Raw genomic sequence first — 15,349 nt, 5'->3', positions numbered from 1 at the left:
CTAGTGGCAGATGTGCCCTGATGGGGCTTCTCTTGGGCAGCCCAGTGGGGCTGCAGTGACCTCCGCCAAGGCCTGCTGCCTCTACCATGAGTGTCCTCGCTTGCTGTGCATGGGGGCTGTCCAAATCCTAGTGTTTCCTGTGAAATACAAATACTTGTGTGAGGAGACCCCAGAAGAATGTTTACAGCGGTGACCTTTATAACAGCAGTGACCTTTATAACAGTAAAAAGCAAACAGAACTGCAAATAACCCCAATTCCACTTGCAATGAGCAGACACATGTGACCAGAATGCTGTTTGACCCTAAAAATGTTTGGGTCACAGAGTCAGTGGCCACACAAAAACCACGTGAAAAAAAACGCTTGTAATAGAAAATGCACTTAGCACGATTAAACTTATCAGCATTAAAAACTGTGCAAAATGAAACACTGTGCAAGGAGGAGGTAAAATATATAGGGCGGGAGATAAAACAGTCAAAGTCCAGGTGTGGCTTCCAGTGGGTAGAGAAGGGGGCTGGGAGGAGGACCCCCACCTTCAGAGGACATGTAGGAAGCAAATATGTTTATTGACTTTTATATTAACCCATATATTTATCATTTTTTAAGTTTCATTTCCCCCTGTGGATCTGAGGTTTCATCTGCTGTTGTTTCCAACATAGCATCAGTCTTACCCCCTCCTTGTGACAAAGGTCAGGTATATTATAGGCCCCATAATACAATTTTATAGATACTATTTTCTACAATTGTTTTTTAAGTCAGGAAAAAAAAGAAATATGTAATTGTGCTGCCTCTATAGTTAGTAAATACTAACTATACTGGTGCTCTTGGTTCATGAGTTTGTGTGGACTTGAATTGCGGTCTGAGGTCTTGTGCTTCTAGCTCAAAGAAATTCCTGTAATATATCTTATTCAGGAGGCCCACTAATAACAAACCTTCTCCGTTTTTGTTTACCCGAAAGTTTCTTCATTTATTTTCATTTCTGAAGGATGCTGCTGCTGCTGCTAAGTTGCTTCAGTCGTGTCTGACTCTGTGCGACCCCATAGACGGCAGCCCACTAGGCTCTGCCGTCCCTGGGATTCTCCAGGCAAGAACACTAGAGTGGTTTGCCATTTCCTTTTCCAGTGCATGAAAGTGAAAGGTGAAAGTGAAGTCGCTCAGTCGTGTCCGACTCTTCACGACCCCATGGACTGCAGCCTACCAGGCTCCTCCATCCATGGGATTTTCCAGACAAGAGTGCTGGAGTGAGTTGCCATTGCCTTCTCCATTCTGAAGGATAGTTGTGCTAGATATAAGAGCCTCAGTTGACAGCTTTTTGCTTTGAGTACTTGAACATGTCATCTGCCTATCTTTGATTCTGATGAGAGGTCAGCTGTTACTATGCTTGGGGTTCCCTGTGTGCGGCAGGTCACTTTTCTTTTACTGCTCAAATCTTTCTGCCTTTGAACTCACCTCAACCCAGTCCAGCCATGACCATGGCACTTGGACAACCTTCTCTTTCCTAGAATCTACTTGTGTCATCATCTTATGACATTCTAGCCCTGTCTGGGTACATGGCCTGCAGATGGCTATGGCCTGCAGCAGCACTAGGGACAGAACCTTTGCTCTAAGGTCAGGTTCCTACCCCTTAGACGTAGCCTCCCCTTCTCTCAAGTTAGTTTTACAATTAAAGCATTTTCTTTAAAAAAAAAAAAAAATTGAGTTCCTAGGCCCCCAGCTTGGGGTGCCTTCCTTCCCCATGGCGGGACACCTGGCTTCTGACTTTGCCTTCTCGCCCCCACCGGGCAGTGGAGGCGATGAGCCGGGAAGGCCAGAGCCGGGCTGGGTTGATCCTCGGACCTGGTTGAGCTTCCAAGGGCCTCCTGGTGGGTCGGGGATTGGTCCGGGGGTTGTGCCCAGCGCCGAGGTGTGGGGGCTTCCCCCGTGCCCCCCGCCCTATGACTTGTGCAGAGGGATGGCCTACTGTGTGCCACAGGTTGGAGTGGGGCCGGTGCCCCCAGGCGGCCTGGAGACCCCTCAGCCCGAGGGCGAGGCGGGAGCCGGGGTGGAGAGCAACTCCGAGGGGGCCTCCCCGGACCCCTATGCCGCCCCCGCAGGTGCCACGAAGCTGGACAAGGAGAAGCTGGAGCCGAACCCTGAGGAGTCCCAGGACATCAAAGCTCTTCAGAAAGACCTTGATTGGAGAAGGAAATGGCAATCCACTCCAGTACTCTTGCCTGGAGAACCCCATGGACGGAGGAGCCTGGTGGGCTATACTCCATGGGGTCACAGAGTCGGACGCAACTGAGCAAATCCTTAGTACACTGGCTGTTGACACACGAGTATCTGGCACATTGTGGGAGATTCTGGAATTCTTTCCCCACTTGTTAGCTGCCTTGCCACTTCATTATGGTGCTCTATCCCCTTTGTGCTCTTAGGTTTTTAGCTTTCATCTTTCTCTTTGCCATTGATACTTCTTTGCGAGAGTTATATTTTTAGGGTTAGAAATCTAATAGTGTTTGGCAAGCCTCTAAAGTGCTAGATTGATTGAGTCCATTTCTAAATCAAGTGCTTTAGGCTGGTATGAACACCATCCTTGAATGCCAGTGAAAGCCAGGGCATAGAAACGCCTGTGCCCTTTTGCCCCCTGTAATGTGCTTTTTTTTTTTAAAGTAACTAACAATTTTGTGATTCATTGCCCCGCAGTACAGTTGAAAGCTCTGTCTGTTTTTTTGTGAGAACCTTTAAAATCTCCCTTAATTTTTATTTTTCCCACAAATAATGTAAAAGAAAACACTTAAATGAAAGTGGAAATTTGTTAATTTTAAAACATCCTGTAAAAATTAATACAGAAAATATAATTGGTCATTTATATTTTTTTAAATAAACTGAAAGATAAAGAACACAACAATTTACACACTTTATATTTCTCTTACATGGTCTGGAATCATACACTGTTCTTTTCTTTTTAAAGCACAATATTGAAACCTTTAAAAGGTATTTAAGGGTTTGGTCAAGTGAATATGATAAAGTGTATTTGTCTGTATAAAGAGAAACTGAAATCGTAGTCACTGTTATGTACTGACATTAGTTACAACCTAGTTTTAATTCTTAAAACAATTTGATTAGCAAAGCTAAAAGGATGTTTCAGTTAAATGTTTTAAAGAGGTACAGATTTTTACAAGGACATAATATAAGTTATTGTTCTGTAGAAATATCCTATTAAATATTGTATGTCCCTCCCTCTGTACACTTTGTAAAAAAAGTAAAATACATAAAAAGAAAATCATATAGGGATGTGTGACATTATTGTAATTGTGTACTTGAGAATAACGTGCAAAAATAAAAATCAGAATATTTTCCTGTTTAAAAAAAAAAAAAAAAAGCAGAAAGACCTTGAAAAATTTGCCAAGCTCCTAAAGCAGAAGAGGATCACCCTAGGATATACCCAGGATGTGGGGCTCACCCTGGGGGTTCTCTTTGGAAAGGTGTTCAGCCAAACGACTATCTGCCGTTTTGAGGCTTTGCAGCTCAGTTTCAAGAACATGTGTAAGCTGCGGGCCCTGCTGCAGAAGGTGGAGGAAGCTGACAACAACGAGAATCTGCAGGAGATAGGCAAGGCAGAGACCCTTGTGCAGGCCCGAAAGAGAAAGCGGACAAGTATCGAGAACCGAGTGAGAGGCAACCTGGAGAGCATGTTCCTGCAGTGCCCGAAGCCCACGCTGCAGCAAATTAGCCACATTGCCCAGCAGCTCGGGCTGGAGAAGGATGTGGTCCGAGTGTGGTTCTGCAACCGTCGCCAGAAGGGCAAACGATCAAGCAGTGACTACTCCCAACGCGAGGATTTTGAGGCTGCTGGGTCTCCTTTCACAGGGGGACCCGTATCCTTTCCTCTGGCGCCAGGGCCCCCTTTTGGCACCCCAGGCTACGGGGGCCCTCACTTCATTACACTGTACTCTTCGGTCCCATTCCCTGAGGGTGAGGCCTTTCCCTCGGTGTCTGTCACCGCTCTGGGTTCTCCTACGCATTCAAACTGAGGTGCCTGCTCACCCCAGGAATGGGGGGCAGAGGAAGGGGAGAGCTAGGGAGAGAACCCTAGGGTTTGTACTAGGGCTTTGGGATTAAGTTTTTCATTCACTAAGAAAGGAATTGGGAACACAATGGGTGTGGGGGCAGGGAGTTTGGGGAAACTGGTTGGAGGGAAGGTGAAGTTCAATGATGCTCTTGACTTTAATCCCCACATCACTCATCACTTTGTTCTTAAATAAAGAAGCCTGGGACCTAAAAAAAAAAAAAAAAAAAGAGAGAGAGGGCTTCCCTGGTGGCTCAGTGGTAAAGAATCTGCCCACCAGCACAGGCATGGGTTTGATCCCTGATCCAGGAAGATCCCATAGACCTCCAAGCAACTGAGCCCATGAGCCACAACTACTGAGCCTGTGCTCTAGAGCCCACGAACTGTAACTACTGAAGCCCAATGCCCTAGAGCTCACGCTGCACAACAAGAGAAGCCGCTGCATTAAGAAGCCCGCACGCCACAACTAGAGAGTAGCCCCCACTCTCCACAACCAGAGAAAAGCCACTGCACAGCCAAAAATAAGTAAATAAATAAAATTATTTTTAAAACTGAGGTCCAAAATATTGGACTTCAATATTTTGACTGTGATGTGTCTGGGTGTGCATCTCTCTGTGTTTATCCTATTAGAGATTGTGAAGTTTCCAGGATACATAGATTGCTGTTTTTCATTAAATTTGAGAAGCTTTCAGCCATTATTCTGGTGGATTTTTTTTTCCCCCACTGTCTTTCCTTCTGGCATCTCATTATGCACACGTAGGTGTATGAACAATGCCCCACAATTCCTGGAGGCTCTGGTCACTCTTCTCTCCCCTTTTTTTCTTTAAATCATGAAGTTAAATCATCTCTTTTGATCTACCTTCAAGTTCACTGATTTTTTTTTCTTCTGTCAGTTCAGATCTACTATTGAGTCCCTCTAGTCAATTTTTCAGTTCTGTTATTACACTTTCCAATTCCAGATTTTCCATTTGTTTTTTTTTTTTTTCAATCATTGACTTACTTCCCCAGCTGCCAGGACGCTCCCTGTGGAGTAGGGCCTGCGGAGGTGGAGTTAGGGTGGGAGTGTGGGGTGCCCCTTTTGGCTGCCACCCTCCACATGGTAGGTTCTTCCGTGGTGCATGGCAGGGACACAGGACCTGCTGCCTTTTACCAGCTGCCACGCTGCCTCGTCCACCCAGAGCCTGGGGAGACAGGCTTGGCTTCTCCATGCCCCATGCCTGTGCGACTGTGCCCCAACCTTGAGAACCATGGCCTCTGCTGTCTCCCTGAGTCTCCACGGGTTTTGTGGAATGAATGTTTCTTCCAGTGGCTCCTTTGCAGATTCTGGCTGGTGCTCTGACTGCCTCCTTGGGGGAGAGGTTCTGCCGAACTCCTCATATATGACTATTAAAGTGAGCATATGCTTCAGTTTAGTTCAGTTCAGTAGCTCAGTTGTGTCTGACCCTTTGTGACCCTGTGGACTGAAGCACACCAGGCTTCCCTGTCCATCACCAACTCCTGGAGCTTACTCAAGCTCATGTCCATCAAGTCAGTGATGTAATCCAACCATCTCATCCTCTGCCGTCCCCTTCTCCTCCTGCCTTCAATCTTTCCCAGCATCAGGGTCTTTTCCAATGAGTCAGTTCTTCTCATCAGGTGCCCAAAGTATTGGACCATAAGCATCAGCTTCAGCATCAGTCCTAATGAATATTCAGGACTGATTTCATTTAGAATTGAATAGTTTGATGTCCTTGCAGTCCAAGGGACTCTCAAGAGTCTTCTCCAACATCACAGTTCAAAAGCATCAATTCTTTTGGCATTCAACTTTCTTTATGGTCCAACTCTCATCCATACATGACTACTGGAAAAACCACAGCTTTGACTAGATGGATCTTTGCCAGCAAAGTAATGTCTCTGCTTTTTAATATTCTGTCTAGGTTGATCAGAGCTTTTCTTCCAAGGAGCAAGCAACCCCATGGACAATACAGTCCATGGAATTTTCCAGGCCAGAATACTGGAGTGGGAAGTCTTTCCCTTTTCCAGGGAATCTTCCCAACCCAGGGATCAAACCCAGGTCTCCCACATTGCAGGTGGATTCTTTACCAGCTGAACCAGAAGGGAAGCCCAAGATTACTGGAGTGGGTAGCCTATCCCTTCTCCAGCAGATCTTCCTGACCCAGCAATTGAATTGAGGTCTCCTGCATTGCAGGCAGATTCTTTACCAACTGAGCTATCAGGGAATCCTGAGCATATGCTTAGACAATAGGAAATAAACAATAAATCTCACTTATGTGAGAACATGTGATGCAGAACAGCCAGCTCTGGACCCACCATCCCCACTGTGGAGCTTGGGATTCCACACCTGACATCTGTTCCCATTCCAGGCCCGTTGACTGTGAGACTAGGAAACTCTCCTTGTAATTCCTTCCCCACCAAGTCCTGCTTTCCTTGGGGGTCTTTGTGTCAGAAGGTGGGCCTCTCAACACCCTCCTCCTCCCTGGTGGACCTGAGGCCAGGGAGACTGTCTCTACAGCTTGAGGTGTGATTGGTGCTGGGACATGAGGTGCATGCAGGAAGCACCCCCTTTCTGGGCTCCACCATGCACCAGGGCAGGTCTCTGGCTGGAGCATCTGTCTTTCTATGTGTGCAGCCCCTTTCCCCATCCCTTGTTACCCAGGAGAAGAGGGGGTCTCCAGGTCCTCAGTTAACTGGCTGCCTGGCTTAGAACTTGTCAAACTAGCCCTCAGCCTCTGTGGGAGAGAAAGCTGCTGGAAGCTGGCTCTGAGACCTGTCTAGCAGCCGAGGCTGGTGGGCGTCCCAAGCATCCAAGGAGAGGCCCTGGAACAGTCTGGCTGCCCCCTCTAATCTGTCTTCAGTCTGCTTCTCACTGGATTATTTGTAAAGTGATGTTTTCTCCACATGCTCTTCAGCCCTTGTTTAAATGAAGATTAGAAGCACACCCAGGAGACAGGGCTGGGGAGCCGCCCTTCCTGGGGTCAGCACCCACGCTCCTCTGTGAGCTGCACAGCTGAAAGGGGATGAGGGTGGGGGGTTGCCAGATTTTCAGACAAAGTCAGGCCCAGTTTTATATGCTGGCTGGATCTTGCTTTAAATAAATAGAATAGATCTTGTTTAGGGCATAAATAGAAACTAACAGAGCCGAGAAGGCTTGTGGAAAAGGAATACAAATGATCCAGGGATTAAAGAACTTGTAAAATTCTCTGTTCAGGGTCTCCCTGAGTTAACCAGAAACACAAGGGGAGTTACATATCCGGTCAGGAGCCAAACAGCACCTCCTGGATACTGGTGACCTAACAGGAAGCCAGAAGCAGGCTGGATGCTGGAGGGGCCAGCACGCGCTGGCCCTGCCCCATGCCATGAGCAGACTCCTCTGGGCGGAGCCCATCCTGGGCTGACCCTGAGCAGAGAATGTTCCACCCACATGGGGAGCAAGCTTGTCCTCCTCAGGGGGAGAGCAGAAACCATGTCCACCTACCTAGCTGCCCTCCCACGAGTGGGCTGGTGGGGGGGGGCGTGGGGGGGCCCTTGTCCTGCTTGTTCACTGGGACCATGGGGTCCCTGTCTTCTGGCAGCAGAGAGAGTTCAGAAGTCTCGGTGATGGGATACAGCTTGACCCTGTGTGGGGCCACTGGCTCAGCCCAAGCTCAGGGTGGGAGCGGCAGATGCCATCAGGCTGATGCCCACCCACCTGGTATCAGAGCCCACCTGGGCCTGGTGGTCCTGCCGGGGGGCTGGGTGGCCCCCTCGGTAAAGTGGGTAGGTGGGCTCTTGTTTTTGGGCTTGTCTGGACTCAGTATATGGTTCATCTGTGTCTGAAAGGAGGTCAACTTGCTCTGAGCCAGGATAGGTGGACATAGGGTCTGCTCTGAGGGCTCAGCCAGCTGGTTCACACACAAGGCCTGTGGCTGATGGTGCAGAGGCCCCCAGAGTCCACCCCCTTGTGCAGCAGGAGGAGCTCCGTGTGTGTTAAAGACCAGACCCCAAGGTCACAGGGAAGCAGGAAGTAGCTGGAGGTGGGCTGACGGCCGTGGCTGATCCTGGAGGCAGTGAGACCACAGCATTGGCCTGACTCAGCAGGTTTGCTGAGAATCCCATCTCAGGCCCCCGCTGCCCCAGATTTTCCCTCAGAACCCCCAAGCTGGGGCTTCTCCTTAGCAGCTGGGGGTTCGGCAGGCCTGGGCACCCGGCCTGCCCAGACGGGGGTGGGGCCATGTCCCAGTGCCTCTGCCCCTCCCGGGCCAGCCTCCCAGCCATGGCACCAGCCCCGCCCACCACTGCTGTTTGGGAACTGGCCTTGTCAGCTGCTCGGCCTCCTCTGCCCCCTCCCTCCCTGGAGCCCTGGCCAAACTGCCCAACTGGTCATTTCCAGAGTTGAACTTGGGCTGGATCCCGGTGCTTCTCCAGAGGCCCTGCTGGGTGGGGGACTGGTTGAGACTCACAGGCTCCTCCACGGACAAAGCCCCTTCATGGCAAACCCCAAGTGACACTGAGGCCTGTGGGGAGACTCCATGTGGACATGGGTCCGGTCTCACCTCACGTCAAGTAAGTTCCTGAGAGGCCCACACATCTCCGGCCCTGGTCTTGAGGAGGGTGTGGAGCCTTTAGAACAGATGTGGCCCCTAGGTGGTACCAATGTCAGTTTTCACATTAAAGTCCAGTCTCCAGGAAGAGACTGTGTGGCCTCTGCCCAGGGTGCACGTGTGCTCTGCGCATTGAAAACATGTGTTCTGCTCAGTAAACACTTGTGTCCTGACACCCGGGCCCCACCTGCTGCCACACCTGAGCTGAGCCTCCTCAGGCCAGGACAGCTGAGTGGGCCTCACATTGCAGCATGGGCTTCCCCTGCCATCGACTTTGTCCCCAGGGGAAAAACAACCAAGTCATCTGTAATAGTAATAAAAAGAGAGTTTTATATGAGCCAAACTGAGAATGATAGCCTGGATGACAGCCTCTCAGATAAGTCTGAGGAATGGCTCCAAGGAGCACAAGTTTCAGCAGTTTTACATCTTTCAGAACAAAGAGCATTAATAGGTCAGGGTTACCTTCCTTCAAGCTTTCAAAAAAAAGACTAGCAAGTACCTAGCAAGTCAGTTTACATCTTGGAAGAAAAGCTTTGAAAAACCTAGACAGCATATTAAAAAGCAGGGACATCTCTTTATCACCAAAAGTCCATATAGTCAAAATTATGGTTTTTCCAGTAATCATGTACAGATGTGAGAGTTGGACCATAAAGAAGGCTAAAGAATTGATGCTTTTGAACTGTGGTGTTGGAGAAGACTCTTGAGAGTCCCTTGGAGTGCAAGGAGATCAAACCAGTCAATCCTAAAGGAAATCAACCTTGAATATTCATTGGAAGGACTGATGTTGAAACTGAAGCTCCAATAGTTGGGCCACCTGATGCGAAGAGCCAACTTATTGGAAAAGACCCTGATGCTGGGAAAGATTGAACGCTGGAGGAAAAGGGGGTGATAGAGGATGAGATGGTTGGATGGCATCACCGACACAATGGACATGAGTTTGAGCAAACTCTGGGAGATGGTGAAAGACAGGGAAGCCTGGTGTACAGCAGGTACAGCATGAGGTTGCAAAGAGTTGGACATGACCTAGTGATTGAACAACAACAACAAGTGAGTCAGCACAGCCTTGGCACCTGGGAGGGAGTCTTATCATCAAAGACCAGCACTGACATCCCAGGAAAGGATGCATTTCATTTTTATTTTTAACATGAACACTCTTTACTTCTAGACCATACACCCTCTTCCATTAATAATTAAAGTAGATGTACAGTATAAATTTGACAGGACACAAACAGGCTGTTTCACTGGCATAAAATTCAAGTGAACTCCTATATGAGCCAGAAGACCTTCCCTACTCCTCAGTGTGAACTTTCCTTGCATGAGTGGCCTCAGGCCAAAGCTGAAGGCTCAGGGCTTGGGAACCATCACCCAAATCCCCCCAAAGCCCTGTCCTCAGAGCGTCCATTGGTCTGCAGCAGGGGGTTGTGAGAACAGACAGGCATAGGCCTGGGACTGTTGGGGGCCAGGTGGGAATAGGTGAGGCCAGATGGGATCAGATGAGGCCAGATGGGGACAGTTGGGGCCAAGTGGGGACAGGTGAGGCCAGGTAAGGTTAGGTGAGACCCAGTGGGGCCAGCAGGCTAGTGCTTAGACACAAAGGCAGGAGGTTCTCCTTCCCAGGCAGGGAACTAAGCTGACTTTCTTCCCAGGTGGCTGCTTCTCTCTCTCAGGCACCCCCAGGAGTGAATATAATTCTCATGGGGCTGGAAGGGTCTCCAGAACTGCTTTCAGGCACTAGCTCATGATGGGGATGGAGAGTGTGCTAACCTGGATGCTCAGATGTGCCAGGTTGGGTGGGGCTGAGGCCCTGGGTTGAGATCTGGGTTTCAGGTGCCCCAGCTGTCCCTGTGGATCCTTCTCAGGCTGTGGGCCCCGTCCCTGCTGACTTTCCTCATCCTGTTCACCTCTCGATAGAGAAGAACATTCCTCAGGGTGTATGGGGGACATCTTTCTATAGGAAGCACAGCTGCCAGTACAGGTGGAGGTTGGACCTGACATGACAACAGATGCAAGAGGAAGAGCAGGTGACGGTAGCCGGGTCCCGTCAGGGAGACTGGGGGCCGCCCACAGGTCGGGGAACCTCCCGCTGGTCAGGGAGCTGCCCACCTGGTCAGGGAGCTGCCCACCTGGTGAGAGCACCCCCAGGGGGAGATGCAGAGCCGGAACAGGCTGAAATGCAGAAAACAAAAGCAGCAGGTGCAGAGGAGACACAGAAGTAACAGAAGACTCAGGTCCCTCCTCTTGGTTGGGGCAAGTGGTGAAAACCAGCAAAGTCTAAGCCATGACCCAGTGGGTCCCTCTGGTGTCGTTACCAAGGGCAACAGGACACTGTGCTCTTACCTGAGTGGGTCCACCAGGCCTTTGTGCTTAACGGCTTCATCTGAGAATTTCTCACCCTAACACAAAGGGGACGTTTTCCCCTTCAGGTGTTTAAGGAGACAAAGAAAACCTCAGTATATTGAGAGATCACATTCTCTAGTTGAAGTGCAAAAAAATTTTTAGGCATTAATAATGGAAATAGGAAAAAAATACTACCAGGAAAACCCTCTCAAACTCTCCAATAGCCACTGGTTCTAAAATGAAAGAAAGCCTCAAAGATAGGCTATTTAGAAAACAATATATAAGTAAAAACACTAGAACCTATGGGATATGGTTAAAATATAAAATACAGTTAAAAATAAAATATAAATTTAAAAAGCATAGTCAGGAACAAGACAAGGGTGTCCACTTTCACCGCTACTATTCAACATAGTTCTGGAAGTTTTGGCCACAGCAATCAGAGCAGAAAAAGAAATAAAAGGAATCCAAATTGGAAAAGAAGAAATAAAACTCTCACTGTTTGCAGATGACATGATCCTCTACATGGAAAACCCTAAAGACTCCACCAGAAAATTACTAGAGCTAATCAATAAATATAGTAAAGTTGCAGGATATAAAATCAACACACAGAAATCCCTTGCATTCCTATACACGAATAATGAGAAAGTAGAAAAAGAAATTAAGGAAACAATTCCATTCACCATTGCAACGAAAAGAATAAAATACTTAGGAATATATCTACCTAAAGAAACTAAAGACCTATATATAGAAAACTATAAAACACTGATGAAAGAAATCAAAGAGGACACTAATAGATGGAGAAATATACCATGTTCATGGATCGGAAGACTCAATATAGTGAAAATGAGTATACTACCCAAAGCAATTTACAAATTCAATGCAATCCCTATCAAGCTACCAGCCACATTTTTCACAGAACTAGAACAAATAATTTCAAGATTTGTATGGAAATACAAAAAACCTCGAATAGCCAAAGCAATCTTGAGAAAGAAGAATGGAACTGGAGGAATCAACTTGCCTGACTTCAGGCTCTACTACAAAGCCACAGTCATCAAGACAGTATGGTACTGGCACAAAGACAGACATATAGATCAATGGAACAAAATAGAAAGCCCAGAGATAAATCCACACACATATGGACACCTTATCTTTGACAAAGGAGGCAAGAATATACAATGGCGTAAAGACAATCTCTTTAACAAGTGGTGCTGGGGAAACTGGTCAACCACTTGTAAAAGAATGAAACTAGATCACTTTCTAACACCGCACACAAAAATAAACTCAAAATGGATTAACGATCTAAATGTAAGATCAGAAACTATAAAACTCCTAGAGGAGAACATAGGCAAAACACTCTCAGACATAAATCACAGCAGGATCCTCTATGATCCACCTCCCAGAATTCTGGAAATAAAAGCAAAATTAAACAAATGGGATCTAATTAAAATTAAAAGCTTCTGCACAACAAAGGAAACTATAAGCAAGGTGAAAAGACAGCCTTCTGAATGGGAGAAAATAATAGCAAATGAAGCAACTGACAAACAACTAATCTCAAAAATATACAAGAAACTCCTGCAGCTCAATTCCAGAAAAATAAACGACCCAATCAAAAAATGGGCCAAAGAACTAAATAGACATTTCTCCAAAGAAGACATACGAATGGCTAACAAACACATGAAAAGATGCTCAACATCACTCATTATCAGAGAAATGCAAATCAAAACCACAATGAGGTACCACTTCACACCAGTCAGAATGGCTGCGATCCAAAAATCTGCAAGCAATAAATGCTGGAGAGGGTGTGGAGAAAAGGGAACCCTCCTACACTGTTGGTGGGAATGCAAACTAGTACAGCCACTATGGAGAACAGTGTGGAGATTCCTTAAAAAATTGCAAATAGAACTGCCTTATGACCCAGCAATCCCACTTCTGGGCATACACACCAAGGAAACCAGAATGGAAAGAGACACATGTACCCCAATGTTCATCGCAGCACTGTTTATAATAGCCAGGACATGGAAACAACCTAGATGTCCATCAGCAGATGAATGGATAAGAAAGCTGTGGTACATATACACAATGGAGTATTACTCAGCCGTTAAAAAGAATTCATTTGAATCAGTTCTGATGAGATGGATGAAACTGGAGCCGATTATACAGAGTGAAGTAAGCCAGAAAGAAAAACACCAATACAGTATACTAACACATATATATGGAATTTAGGAAGATGGCAATGACGACCCTGTATGCAAGACAGCAAAAAAGACACAGATGTGTATAACGGACTTTTGGACTCAGAGGGAGAGGGAGAGGGTGGGATGATTTGGGAGAATGGCATTCTAACATGTATACTATCATGTAAGAATTGAATCGCCAGTCTATGTCTGACGCAGGATACAGCATGCTTGGGGCTGGTGCATGGGGATGACCCAGAGAGATGTTATGGGGAGGGAGGTGGGAAGGGGTTCATGTTTGGGAATGCATGTAAGAATTAAAGATTAAAAAATAATAATAATAAATAAAAATAAAAGTGAAGATATTACAAAAAATTAAATAAAAGCTACAAAGCCAAAAAAAATAAAAAGCATATTTAAAAATATCTATATTTAAGTGAAAACAAATGGACATACAATTGGTTTTTAATGTGATATGCAAGAAAACAAATTTTAAAACAGAAGAAAACCAGAAGAAAAGAATTACTAAAAGTAAACATGGAGTAATTGAAATAGAAAAGTAATAGAATCATAAACCCACAAGCAGATCTTTGAGGGGGAAAAAAAACCCTATAAAATAGATAAAAACACTAGATAATTCCATCAAGAATAATAGAAAGAGAAACAAACACAGAATTTTAAGAAGAGAACAGGAAATAAGCAGAGCAGCAGAGGAAATGAAAGGATCCTCTCAATCCAAGACAAACAAAGGGTGAAGCAGATAATCCTCCAGGAAGCACCGGCTGCCAAAGCTGGCCTGGAGAGCAGCATCTGAACGGGCCGCGTCCCTGGGAGCCCTCCACTGCCCGCCCCTGCCCACTCCGAGCTTCTCCTCCGGGGGGCCACAGTCCTGAGTCTTCAGCCTGTGGGGGGACCAGCATCCCCGCCAGGTCAGCCATGTCAGCACAGGGACCTGGACATAGACCTCGGTGAGTCCACAAGGGACGCGGGTTGGGCCTTTATGGGCATGGAGAGGAGCTGGGAGGACAGGACACGCGAGCCAGTTTCCGCCTCAGTCTTAGTCTTGCTCTGAGGGCTGGAGGGCCGCAAAATGGGAAGACTTTCATTCTATGTCTTTTGTTCCACCCGAACGTTTGAAACCCTAAGTACCTGTGTTACACTATCAAGAAAAGATGGTGTAACGTAAACTGACAAGTGCTCACTGGTGGATGATGGATGGATAGAGCGTGATCCACACAATGGAGTCCTGCTCAGCCTCAGGAAGGAGGGACGCCAACAGGTGCTGCCACCTGGGTGAACTTTGAGGACGCTGTGCTCAGTGACATAAGCCAAATGCAAAAGGACAAACACAATTCCCTTACCCGAGGTCCCTGAAGGAGTCAGATCCATAGCGACAGAAAGTGGGGTCGGGGGCCAGGGGCTGGGGAGGGGCCAGAGAGTCAGTGTTTTGTGGGCAGAGCTTCAGTTCAGGAGATGAGAAGGCTCTGGAGGTGGTCCACAGCTGGGTGAACGTGCTTCATGCAGCTGAGCTGTGCTCTTAAAAATGGCCAGGATGGCAAGTTTTATGCTATATATGAAAGTGAAAGTGTTAGCTACTCGGTCGTATCCAACTCTTTGTGACTCCATGGACTGTAGCCCGCAGCCCTCCAGGCTCCTCTGTCCATGGGATCCTCCAGGCAAGAATACTGGAGTGGATTGCCATTCTTGTCTCCAGGGATCTCCCAACGCAGGGATCAAACCCAGGTCTCCTGCATTACAGGTAGATTCTCTACCATCTGAGTCACCAGGGAAGCCCTACATTTTGCCATAAAAAGGGCACATAAAAACTTTTTATGTGGATGACACCACCCTCATGAAAGCGAAGAAGAACTAAAGAGCCTCTTGATGAAAGTCAAAGAGGAGAGTGAAAAAGTTGACTTAAAATTCAATATCCAGAAAACTAAGATTATGGCATCCGGTTCCATCACTTCATGGCAAATGGATGGGGAAACGATGGAAACAGAGAGGCACTTTATTTTTGGGGGCTCCAAAATCACTGCAGATGGTGACTGCAGCCAGGAAATTAAAAGACACTTGCTCCTTGGAAGAAAAGCTATGACCAAACTAGATAACATATTAGAAAACAGAGACATTACTTTGCCAACAAAGGTCTGTCTAGTCAAAGCTATGGTTTTTCCAGTAGTTATGTATGGATGTGAAATTTGGATTATAA

The 15,349-nt window shown here is 47.0% G+C and overlaps 1 protein-coding gene across 1 annotated transcript; it reads left to right on the top strand.

The window, feature by feature from the left end:
* The first annotated feature begins 1,733 nt into the window (after positions 1–1,733).
* LOC138436505 (POU domain, class 5, transcription factor 1-like) lies at positions 1,734–4,011 on the top strand. The gene is made up of 2 exons (XM_069582159.1): positions 1,734–2,158; positions 3,360–4,011. Exons 1-2 carry the CDS (start codon positions 1,734–1,736, stop codon positions 4,009–4,011), a joined length of 1,077 nt encoding a protein of 358 aa, XP_069438260.1.
* The last annotated feature ends 11,338 nt before the right edge of the window (positions 4,012–15,349 follow it).

The sequence above is a fragment of the Ovis canadensis genome, chromosome 1 (genome assembly GCF_042477335.2).
Source record: "Ovis canadensis isolate MfBH-ARS-UI-01 breed Bighorn chromosome 1, ARS-UI_OviCan_v2, whole genome shotgun sequence".
NCBI lineage: Eukaryota > Metazoa > Chordata > Mammalia > Artiodactyla > Bovidae > Ovis > Ovis canadensis.
The sequence above is the reverse complement of the archived record's forward strand: the minus strand, read 5'-3'. Positions and strand labels throughout refer to the sequence as shown.